Here is a 12,897-nt window from a genome sequence, read left to right as displayed (position 1 = left end):
TGGATGTAGTGATTAACTAAGGAAGCCACAGATAGAAATAAATGGCAGAGCTAGGATCAAATATGGAATGTTTGCCTTCAAGGCCCAAACCATACTAAAGATATTTTATTAAATAAAAATTGTACAGAAAAGGGTAAAAAATAAATTAAATGGCAAAATAGCAACAGAAACAACTTGGAAAATGAGAAAATAAAAAATATGTTATGACAACAAATGTGAATAAAGGACTTCTCATTATAGTATACGAGCTAAGAACATGAACTTTGGAGCAGAACTTTGGATTTGAATCTCAGCTTTGCCAATTACTAACTGTGTAGTTTATTTGAACTCAATCATTTTCATGGTTTCAATATCAATGCCATATAGAAGAAACTCAAAATCTGAATCTTATTCAATTATGTAATGGATAGGTCAACTTCAATGCCTCTATTTTTTCAGACATATTTAAAATTGAACTACTCTTGCTCCAAAATTGGTTTTCCATCCCAACTTTAACATTTTGATCACATTCTCCCAGTCACTAAGGTTTAGAACCTTAGAAATATCTTCTTCCTCCCCTGTCAGTACATATCCCCCCAAAACCTACAAAGCCTAGTCTTCATATTTCCTCTGGAATTCTGAGACTACTGGTCTCGCATTATGTCTTAACGTAAACACCTCTGGTCTTACCTCACACTCTGCTCTGCATGCCAGATTATCTTCCTAAAGCTTTGCTGTTAGAAAAAAAAAAAATCTTACAACTCATAGGATGGTTCCCTAATAAGTTATCATTTTTAATAAATGTGCTTGAACAAGATCCCTGCTGGCAGCTAATACTATAACCTTTCGTCATAAGCAATGAGGGAATTTTTCAGCAGAGGGGAGTGCAGTAGAGCTGGAAAAGCCCCCTCATTTCCTTTCTACCATCCCAACTGAAATTTACCACCAACCTCCTACGGTAAGTTTAAAGGACAATATTAAGCCTCTCCTTGGGAATCATGGATATACAAAACATTTTTATGGAGAGAGTGCTCATCACAGCACTGATTATAAGGGAAGACAAAAACAATGAAATAACCTAAGTGTTCATCAATAGGTAATTACTTAAAAATATGCAAATATGGTTCGTCCATAAAGTGAAATACTACACAGTCATTTCTACTACTGCTGTTAATACCAGCTAGCATTTACTGAATGCCTATTTTCCACCAAGTACTGTGCTAAGCACTTTTTACAAAATCATTCATAATCTGCTCCTTTATAAAAGTTGGGGAGCCCTCATCTGCAAATTTGAGTCCCAAAGCCTTATTTATCTTTGTGTCCAAAACCTCCACAATTTGTCCACATCTATCTTCCTTGGATAGCTTACAATATTTCTTTACTTGTACTCCAACATATTAATATATGGCCTATTTACATTCCTTCCCATTTTTCTGTTCATAAAATTCTCCTCTAATTTGGGCCTATTTTTTATTTTCTATCTGAATTCCACCTATCCAAATCCAGCTTATGACCAAATTCCTTGAATTTTCAAGTTTTCTTGTACTACACATACAATCCACATTAAATTTCTCTATCCTGAACAATTTTAGGGAAGCTAATCTGCATATACCTCTTGCAGTATAAGTTATCTTTTTGTGGTATAAGTATTCTGTTAACTAGACTACATACTTTTACTTAATACTTTCACAGTGCTTACAGTGAAATAGACTATGTTCTAAGAACTTTTCAAAAATTAACTCATTTAGTTGTGTGTAAAATGTGTAATAGTGTTGCAAAAAAACCCACAAAACACCAAAACCTCATTTAATTCACAGATGTCAGTAACACCCTACTGAGTCACCTATAATTATTATCCAAGTATTACAGATGTAAAAACTGAGACACAAGAAGGGTAAGCATCTTGCCCAAGGTTACACAGTAAGTGACAGAGATTTGTAACCTGGTAAGTCTGGCTCCAGACATGAATCATAACCATTATGGTATGGTACCTCCAAGACTGAGATCTGAGCTCTCTGACACTTCTTCTCTAGTAGAAGGAGTGGGGAAAATCATAGTATCCCTGTCCATAAGACACTAAAATATTGTTATTGTACATTTACAGTGTACCCAGGTAAAACAATGTAGGTATAACTCAATTTATGTGAGATGTGCTTCTAAGAGTTTCCTTATAAGCCAAATTATTTTAACTCAAATATGTGATATACTAGTAAAGCATATATATTATCAAAGGATCCCTCCCTAAATCTTTTTTCCTTTCATAATGAAAAACTTAAGCCCCATTCAATGGAAAGATTCCTTCTGTATTATAAATCATCTCATTTTATATACATCCTAAGTTTTTAATATTTAAAGTTTCATCAACAGCAAACACTTTTTAAAAAATACAATCGTATTTGAGGATAAAGCTGAAAGATTTAATGTAAGTAACATCAAGATAGCAGCAAAAATTCAAAAGGCTGAAATTTGTCTTTTCTTTTTTAATAACCTCTATCAGGCTCACTTAATTTGGCCAGACTACTGAGATATCATTAGTGGTTATAATACTTACTCTGAGACAGTGGTTTTTAATTCTGTCACATGGTAGTGAGGATGGGAGAAGGAAGTAATCATGAATTTCTTCAAGAATCTGAACAAAGCCATGAACCTACTCACTCTCAAAAAATAAAAACTGTTCTTATGCACATAACAAAAACAATTTCCACACACTTACAAGGGATTTATAAGTGTCTGGCAACATCTCAGTAAAGAACCCCCAATACAGAAAGGGGGTTAGGGGGAGACATTAAACAATAGCAATTCAAAAGGTTCAAGGACTATAGGAAGAGGGTAAAAAAGTACATACTATGTGTCAAGCACTGTGCTCGGGCTTTCTCATTTAATGTTCACAACAACTTTGTGAAGCAGGTAATTAGCCCTATTTTACAGCTGTCAATCTGAGACTCTTTAAATCAGACAACTCAGCCGGATGCTGCGGGGGGGGGGGGGGGGGGGGGGGGGAGGGGGTGGAAGCCTGTCTGACTCCACAATGCTTTTTCCATTGCACTAAGCTGCCTATTCTAGAACATACACACATTTCTTAACCTGGCACTCCTCCCTTGGGCACTAAGTGTTCCTGGACACCAGCTCACCTCCCAAAATATTCTCACGGTAGGCATGAAGTAACAAGGATCAAAGTAATGGCATATTTTCCACCCTACTCCTCCAAATCCTGAGTTACAGCACCACTACTTCTAATCCCAATGACTTCATTTTCCAAACTTTAGGAGTATTAAAAAAATCAATGATCTTATTAACTCAGCTGTTATTTTTCATTTGTATGTGATGCTTATTTACCTAACATCTTATCCAAAATCATAGTGTATAACAAAAAAATTTTGTTTAAAAAATAGGATAAGAGAGAAATAATAGGAAAAATTATATCTGCCAAATGAAAGTCTTTTCTTAATTTATCAATTTTTTTTGGTTCTTTGGTAGCCAGATCATTTGCTGTGCTTGCTAACTATTGCACTGGCAAAGCAAAATACCTAAAGCAACATTTTATAACTACAACACATTAGTTGAAAACAACATAGTAACTGAACTGTAAACAAATACTTCCTGTCTTTATCTCGTATCTGTTAAATTCAACACTTTCATTAATAGAAGTGTATGTCTGTGTGTGCACATAGGCATGTTTGCACATATATATATAACTAGTTACATTATTTTTGCTAGTCACTAACACTGGTGCAGACTTAAGTATTTAAAGTACCTATTACCACTTCCAGATATAATAGGATTCAAGTAAATAATTTATAAAATTAGCCCTCTGTAGCAAGGCAATAAAAATCAGCTATCAGAAAACCTAGCTGGGTGCTTGAATATTTGTACATTTCCTGTTCTTAGTTTCCAGAAAGAGGGATTACAATCAGTTTAGAGTCCAAATAAAGTTTCAAAAGGAAAGTCAGAAAGTCACTTCTAAGAAGTACCTCAAAGCACAAAGCAGAAAATGGCAGTCAGATATGGAATACTTATATATTAGAAATTTGTGGCCACAATTCAGAAAAACTCTTCAGAAAATAAAATCACCCAACCTTCTGCAGTCTACGTGTATCCAGTAAAATACTAAGGGGAAAAAAAGATTTAAACTACTGAACTGTATAAAAATATTATAATAAATTGCCTAAATCAACAGTGATTTGGCTTTCAGAGCTACTGAGAAGATACTTCAGACACTCAAAATATTAATCTTACAAAGAAACCAAGATTCCTAGACAAGAGACTATGACAAAAAGTGTATAATCACTATTAGAATCTGAATGCCAAGTCTTACTCAGGAGATGTATTAAAAAGTAGTAGTAGACTTGGCTCAATAAAAAAAAATGATAAACCATTTCTATTTGTGGGACCTTGGAAATTTAATCCATGTCTTAGTTTCCTTCAGTTTATCAAACCATCAGAATACTACCTGCCCAGCCAACCGTACACCACTACTTTGCTAATCACATCAGGCACCCATCCTAAACTTCAGGAGGCAGGTAGAGTTCTACAATTTAGAACTCTGAAAGAGAAAAGGGCTGTTGGTTCTAATTATCAAAGTTATTTTTTTACAGAGGAAATTAGTCAAAAGTGATAGAAGGCACCTAAATTAGAGTTCATAATCATCAATAAGCACCTTCAATAAGAAAAAACAGCTACATCACCCAGAAGCACAGATATAAAGACATACCAAAGAAGTGTTTACAACCAAAATAGCACAATCTTTTAAGAATGAAGAAAGGTAACTGATGGTTAACGTACCTTACTCATCTTTATATTCCTCAGCTAATATAATGTTTGACATATAACAGGTATAAAATAAACATTTCTTGAATTGAATTGTTTAGATTCAACAGTATTGCCTTAATAAATTCCAGAGAAATAGCAATAACTCCCTCACTCCAACTATCCTTCTTGTTTCTGTCAAAGGCTCAAATCAGTGAAGAAATCACACAAGAGAGCTTGGGAACTCCATAAAGTTCAGAGAGTTTACCTACAAGATTACTCCATAATTATCAGTAAACTTGGAGAAGCTCTGGAAAAAGAGAACAATTTAGTATGGCAAACATCACAATTTTCAACGATGTAAAAAGTGAATTCCAGAGATGTCAATCCTGGTCAAAACTCTAGAGTGAATTCTTTTTATTTTTAAAATACACATCTCAATTATAAGCAATTCCAAAATGTAGTGACCTCTCAGAGACAGCATGGGTTATCAAAATAATTCATGTCAAATTAATACTATTACCTTTTTTTTGACTGTTACTATGGAAGAAACAGACATAAATCAAGCACCATCTATTTACTCAATAGTAAACATTTATTAAACAAACATGTGCCAGGCACTGGGCTAGGGGAGCTTTACATATATGATGGCTGTCTATGTAATCCTTGTTAACAGTCCTATGAATGAGATAATCACATTTTATAGATAAGTAGCCCACTTACAGACATTAAAATGTCCTGCCAAGATCATGATGGCTATGAAGTGAGAGTCAATTCAAAACCAACTCTAAGGGGCCGGGCGCGGTGGCTCACGCCTGTAATCCTAGCACTCTGGGAGGCCGAGGCGGGTGGATCGCTCAAGGTCAGGAGTTCGAGACCAGCCTGAGCAAGAGCGAGACCCCGTCTCTACTAAAAATAGAAAGAAATTCTCTGGCCAACTAAAATATATATAGAAAAAATTAGCCGGGCATGGTGGCACATACCTGTAGTCCCAGCTACTCGGGAGGCTGAGGCGGTAGGATCGCTTAAGCCCAGGAGTTTGAGGTTGCTGTGAGCTAGGCTAACGCCACGGCACTCACTCTAGCCCGGGCAACAAAGCGAGACTCTGCCTCAAAAAAAAAAAAAAAACCAACTCTAGGCCAGTCATGGTGGTTCACGTCCATAATCTCAGCACTTCTCAGCACTTTGGGAGGCTGAGGGGGAGGGTCACTTGAGGCCAGGTGTTTGAGACTAGCCTGGGCAACACTGAGAGACCTTATCTCTACAAAAAGTAAAAAAAAAATAAAAAAATAAAAAAATAAAAATTAACCAGGCATGGTGGCATGCTCCTGTGGTCCTAGCTAATTGGGAGGCTGAGGTGGCAGGATCACTTGAGTTATGATCACACCACTGCACTCCAGCCTGGGTGACAGTGAGACCCTATCTCTTAAAAAAAAACAAAAACAAAAACAAAAAAACCCAAGTCTAACTTCAAAGTCCTTTCTCTTTCCACCACATCATATGGCTTCCTAACAGATCTGGGTACTGCAGAAAGAGTGTATCTTGTCTTCTGCAAGCATTTGGCAAACATCTCATGCCAACTTTTCAGGCAAGACGGATGTGGCTAGGGTGAAAAGAATTGCAAAACTGGAAAAACTGTTTAAATTTTATCAAAAGATTTCTGTCTACTAGGTAGTAGCCCATAGAGATCAGACTTATGCTGCTATCTACTTGCATTATCATCAATATGCACAACACTCCATTAATAACTGTGTTTCTCACTCAAAGGGAAAGAGGAGGGGATGGCCTCAGGCTCATACATAGTCTGAAAAAGCTCCAAGCTAAGATTCTGCATATCCTTGTGTCATCTGACTATGGCAAAACTTGCTGCAGAGCTTTGTACTTGGCCATCTCTCTCCCCTTTCTTTCAGTCTTTATCAATGACCTGATGAGAACATTAAAAGCATTCTTACCAAATCTTCAGATGACAAAGTTTAAAAGCAGCTAATACAGGTGGTAGGTTCCATATCTTATCCTTCGTTGCATGTCCAGGACCTAAGCCAGTGCCTCACGTACAGAAGCCTAATCAGTGGGCCCAATCAGTGTTTTGTGAATTACAGAATCAAGATTCAAAAAGAGGCCGGGCGCGGTGGCTCACGCCTGTAATCCTAGCACTCTGGGAGGCCGAGGCGGGTGGATCGCTCGAGGTCAGGAGTTCGAGACCAGCCTGAGCAACAGCGAGACCCCGTCTCTACTAAAAATAGAAAGAAATTATATGGACAACTAAAATATATATATACAAAAAAAAAAATTAGCCGGGCATGGTGGCGCATGCCTGTAGTCCCAGCTACTTGGGAGGCTGAGGCAGTAGGATCACTTAAGCCCAGGAGTTTGAGGTTGCTGTGAGCTAGACTGACGCCACGGCACTCACTCTAGCCCGGGCAACAGAGCGAGACTCTGTCTTAAAAAAAAAAAAAAAAAGATTCAAAAAGACAGTAACAGGCTTTAACCACTGGAGCAAATCTACCAAGGCTAACTTTAACGGGTCAAGTACACTGGGAACAAAAAAAACCTTGACTACAAAACCAAAGAAAAGAGAATCTGAAGGATATAATGCCTTTTTTGGAAGCAATTAAGACTAAGATGTTTAAGTTGACAGCAAACTCAATATTAACCACTGTGACAACTGCCCAAAAAGCTCACAGAATCTCTTTAACTTCAGTGTTAGAAAAGGATTCTCAATAGGGGAGGTGACAGTCTGCTCTTCTCTCTTCAGTTTAAACTACATCTGGAAGTATTTCTACAGCTCGAGGCATCACACTTTAAGGAAAGGAGGATAATGATTAAATAGTATTTATAAGAGATGTCAAAATAATGAAAGGACTTAAAACGATGCCATTGGAGATCCAGTTAAAGGAACTAGAGCTGTTTACACAAGAGAAGACAAGACTCAAGGGGATATGATAGCAATCTTCAACTATCAGAAGGGATGTCACATGAGACCAAGATTCACAGGGCAGAATTAGATAGGGCTGGAAACTACAGGGAAACAGATTTTGGCATTATACACAGAAAAACTCAGTGGAAATTTGACCTGTCTAAAAACGAAATGGGCCACCTCAGGACATCATGAGCTTTCCATTTTCTCTATCAGTTCATCTCACCTCCAAGATGTTAAAAAAAAAAAAAAAAAAAGTTGACAATCATTTGACTGAAATACTAAACAAAAGACTGAAACAGTGAACCATAAACTAACTTAGGTTCCTATCAGTCCTACAATTTTTTGAAATATAAATACATGAGAATGTACTTTGCAAAACACAAAATAGTAGACAAAATGAGGTACTTTGTTGACAAGAAAAAAAGTGAACTCTTCCTCTCATATCTTCTGATGCATGATCTCCTCTTCATTTGGAAATTAAAATTATATAGGATTATGTCTTATAGGGCACATAAGTCAAATTTCTCCGAAAAAAATTAAGAAAGATGAGGTAAACTGGTATCTAAGAGAAAGAATTAGATATAGTGCTATTACCATTCACAGGTATACAACAAAATCTTTAATTCTGTAATATAATCCAGATATCGATTGTGTGAAAGCTACCTATACATTTAATATTAAAATTAGAACTACTATGTTTTTTTTTATCTTTTTTTTTTGTTGTTGTTGAGACAGAGTCTCACTTTGTTGCCAAGGCTAGAGTGAGTGCCGTGGCGTCAGCTTAGCTCACAGCAACCTCAGACTCCTCGGCTTAAGCGATCCTACTGCCTCAGCCTCCCGAGTAGCTGGGACTACAGGCATGTGCCACTATGCCCGGCTAATTTTTTCTATATAGATTTTTAGTTGTCCATATAATGTCTTTCTATTTTTTAGTAGAGACGGGGTCTCGCTGTTGCTCAGGCTGGTCTCGAACTCCTGACCTCGAGCGATCCACCCGCCTCGGCCTCCCAGAGTGCTAGGATTACAGGCGTGAGCCACCGCGCCCGGCCAGAACTACTATGTTTTTAATACTGGAGACCTACCATAATTTCATCCTCTCCTGTGTAGGACTGCAGTGGCTTCTCTCATTTATTTAAAAATCTTTAGCCTGCTCTTAGCTTTGAGGATGTTTTAGAAACACATAATGAAAGTATAATTTTTAAGGTGAAGGGGTAAATTATCTTTAAAAAAAAAACATTAAGATCTCAATTACAATAGTTTTCTCTTTTAGATCTTGGCATAAAGGAAACCAGCAGAGAGGTTGTTTACCAATATCCAGAGGAAATGTTACTTAATTGCTCAAAATTTTAAGTCAGATGGGGGTTCGATGGGCACCACCGCACCAATGACTTATGACAGCATGACTGTCAGCTAATTACTCCATCCACTTAACTAAGCCTGTTTCCTCACCTGTAAAATGGGGCTAACTATCTACACTTTAGAGGCTGTTATAAGAATTAAGTGACAGAAGGCAAGTAAAATAATCAACACAATAAGAATTCACTAAATGCTAGCTACTATTATTACTTTACCTAAATGATTTTCTAAACTTCCAAATGATCATAGATATTTAGCCTATGAATTTCCTTGATCTAAAATACAAGGCTCTCACTAGTGACACTCAACAATAAAAACTCATTATTAAATTCTGTAACTATTCTTGTTCAAGGATTTTTTTTAAATGCAGTTTCCCGACATTCACTTTTTCAGATATGCTTTACATAGGAGTAAAAACAGAGGAGTAAAAATAGAACATGAAATCAGAACCAGAGCATCTTTGTAAATTCTAGACTCAGTAGTTTAATAATAGCATCAAACATCAAATGTCACAATTAGGAGATTATGCATTCTGTTAAATAGCGTCCTTGGTCTTGCACACTACACGATCACTAATTAAGATCCATTGTGCAAGTTGGGACAGTAATAATAAAGATAGAGAGCTTACACTGGGCCAGGTTACAAGTGCTTTTACGTATAGTTATACTAACAACTGTATGAGCTAAATACTACTATTATGGCCATTTTAACAGAGGAAACTTAGGCACAGACAAGTTAAGTAACTTAACCTAAGATCACACAGCTAGTTAAATGGATGGAGGTGGACATGAATCTAGACAATTGGGCTCAAAAGTCTACTAGGTTTTACTGCCTCTGACCAAACTGATAAACTCAAATTAGTAGGATACATTTCTTCTAACCTATGCAAAATGATTTCTTTAGGAGAGCAGGGAGACTACAACTCCCTCAAAGGTCTAGCTTCACTCTCAATCAGTGATTACATTTTAACACCTTTCCAATGTAACTGCAGAAGAAAGCCAGCCTTTTATTATACGTCAATGATTAGCAGCAGCAGCCAAGCTTTTAGTTTGGGGGCTAATTGTTGGCCCGTATTCACATGACGTTTCGTCGCCCTCGGAGAATACGAGTGACCCACAAGTCGACAGACGCAGGCTGCGATGAAACTGCGTAACCAGCACCGGCAAGCGGTCATTTCAAAAAACCTCCAGAGATGGCTATTTTGCCATTCCTGTTACTCGAAGACAGGACAAAATGGAACTTGCATAAATACTTAGTCATCAGTAAGCGCTGAAGTTACATATCATCTAGTTCGCAAATTCAAATCCTCAGCTAAATTCTTAATTCTGAAAGAAAGAAAAGGGGTAACACTCAGAGACAGTAGGGTTGATGACATCTAAGGCCCAAGCGGAAGCGCATCAAAGGGGAAAAACTAGCCCACGGATGGGGACTCCACGACGTGCGCAGCCACCACAGGGAACACTGGGGACTGCTCAGGGCCCATCCACTTCCCTCCCAACAGCCTGTCCTTACGTCTACAGGCTGCCTCGACCCAGCGAGTCTCCTAGGCGAATCTAGAAAGGCAATCCGAAGGCGGAGGTGACAGATCTGAGATTTGCCAGCCCAGATCCAGGGGACTGGGGCGGCAAAGTGCTCACAGCCCCGGAGGAGTAGGGGCTCTGAGACGCCCCCTCCCGCTCCCCGGGGTCCGCACCTGCAGAGTGGTGATGTGCTTGTCGTTAAACTTGTTCTCGCAGTAGCGCAGCACCAACGACGTCTTCCCCACGCAGCCTTCCCCCAGCAATACCACCTTGAACGAGTAGGCTCGGCCCGCCGCCGCCGCCCCGCCGCCGCCGGCCGCAGCCATCCCGTAGCTTCCCTGCTGCTCGCGCCCAAGAGTCGCGCCGAGCTCCCCGCAGCCGCGACGGGCTCAGCCCCCTCCGGCACCGGCCGCGCCGACCCGTGCGCCGTCTCCACTCCTTCCTCCGGGCGAGGCCTGTAAGGGCCGAGGGAAAGTCCGAGAATGAAGGGCCCGAGACACCACGTCAGGCACGGGAGGAAAGACGAAGAGCGCTCCCTCTCCGCCTCCCCTCTAATGGCGTCTCCTTCCTCCTACGTCACACTTCGGGTCACGTGACTGTCGCGGCCCGGCCCGGACAGCCCCTGCGACTTGGCCCGGGAGAACGAGCCTGGGCGTGGGCGGGGCTTCTGAGGCTTCCACCCGGGGTGGAGTTGGGTGTGAGTGTGGTGCCAACGGGCAGTCTGGGGCAGGGCCGGGCTGCCTGTGGGCCACCCCCGCCGTGCAGTTGGTGGGAGCCTCAGGGAATAAGGAACCAGTATTTGAGGCAAATCCAGCTCAGATGAAATGAAGTGCAGAATGTTACCGTGCCTGCCCAGAGGATGTTCACAAGGCCAAGGGCTTCTCACACCAGGGGTCGCTGTAAGCCAAATCTGCCAACGTGCCCTTGAATCTCTTTTCCTGTGAGATCCCAAATCATAGCTACTGAACTCTTTTCAGTTCCTGGTCTCCTACTCTTTCAGGTCTCACTTTAAACCGGAAAGGCTTCTATGACCACCCAATCCTCCCTCACATCCCTGTATCCCCCACTAAGTTAGGTATTTTGTAACACCAGTATACCTTCTTTATCAGCATTTACCACACTTCATGAAAATTACTTTGCTAAGTATTTCTCTCTCCTCATTAGGCTGTAGATTTGTTTGGTCTGTTTAAGACCTGGCCACTTTTGAATGCCTAACCTCAACTGCCAGGCACATAATAGACACTCTATAAATATTTGAGAATGAATGGATGGATAATACATCTTAAGCTATTATACCCTGGCTCCCAGTTTTTCTGTCTTCTGTGAAGCTTCTGACATTCAATGTTAACTCCACCTTAATGAGCTTTGCTTGTTTGATGATTGCTTATTTTTTCCTTATCTACTTCTCCTTTCTTTCATGAAATACACTCTACTAAGAAACCACACTGGTATTCTGAAATTTTCCTGCTAGAAATCTGGTGTCAGTTAGGCAAACATACTTTTTTTCCATCAGACTTCTTTCACACTTCAAACCATTAAAAAAAAAAAAGGGCCATTCATTGGACAAATATTTGAATGTGCCCACCATATGCCAGGCACTGTTCTGAACAAGATACATTGTCCTCACAGAGCTTACATTTTAGCAAGGGACACAGACATAGTCGATTATACAGTGAATGCTTTCATCTTGACGAATCAGTTTGCAAGCTTATCTGGGAACCCAACTGGTATAGCATGCTAGAGAAGGCTTCCTGGAGAAAGTTGTCTTTGGGTAGGAGGAACCTAGGCAAAATGGAGAGGAGAGCTTTGCAAGCAGAACAGCACGTAAATAGCTTGAGGTAGGGAGGAGCATCTAAAGTTGAGCAACTGGAAGTGTGACAAGAATGCAGAGAAAAGAGGAACTCCAAAAGAGACCCTCAGGGAACCCAGGGGTCAATACTAAACAGGTCTTTAAGCAAATGAAGGATTTTAATTAAGGGGATTGACATAATCAAATTTGACTTTTTTTTTATTTCCAATTTTTTTGAGACAGGATCTCAAAAACTAGGACTTACATACATTAGAAGTAGTCCATAAACTCAACCTCGTAACTACCACAAAACCTGTGAGGTTGTTCTTCTCCTCTTACAGAAACTGTTAGAGCTATGTATTACCTCTCTGTGGCAATTTTTCCCATTTGATAGTGTGTTATATGTTCATTGTTAGCTTGTACAATTCACCTGTATAATTATTCTTGGGAGTTTTTGCAGGGGGCTTGTTTTTGGTGCAAAGGAGCTACATGAATTTGCACCCTATCATGCTTCAACCTTCATCAGTCAGGAGTCTATTTTGAGTTATCTACTCACTGAGGAGTCCTCACATTTTTGCAGTCTCTGT

The 12,897-nt window shown here is 39.6% G+C and overlaps 1 protein-coding gene across 1 annotated transcript in view; it reads right to left on the bottom strand.

Moving 5' to 3' along the window:
• The window catches only part of RAB21 (RAB21, member RAS oncogene family), a 28,500-nt gene extending 17,429 nt beyond the window's left edge, over positions 1–11,071 (bottom strand). Inside the window, exon 1 of the mRNA XM_069489675.1 lies at positions 10,695–11,071. Within this exon, the coding sequence (XP_069345776.1) occupies positions 10,695–10,847 (153 nt within the window). The 5' untranslated portion in view covers positions 10,848–11,071. The remainder of the gene's footprint in view (positions 1–10,694) is intronic.
• Between the last annotated feature and the right edge of the window lie 1,826 nt (positions 11,072–12,897).

This window comes from Eulemur rufifrons, chromosome 16, assembly GCF_041146395.1.
Source record: "Eulemur rufifrons isolate Redbay chromosome 16, OSU_ERuf_1, whole genome shotgun sequence".
NCBI lineage: Eukaryota > Metazoa > Chordata > Mammalia > Primates > Lemuridae > Eulemur > Eulemur rufifrons.
This window is presented reverse-complemented; position numbering and strand designations above follow the sequence as displayed.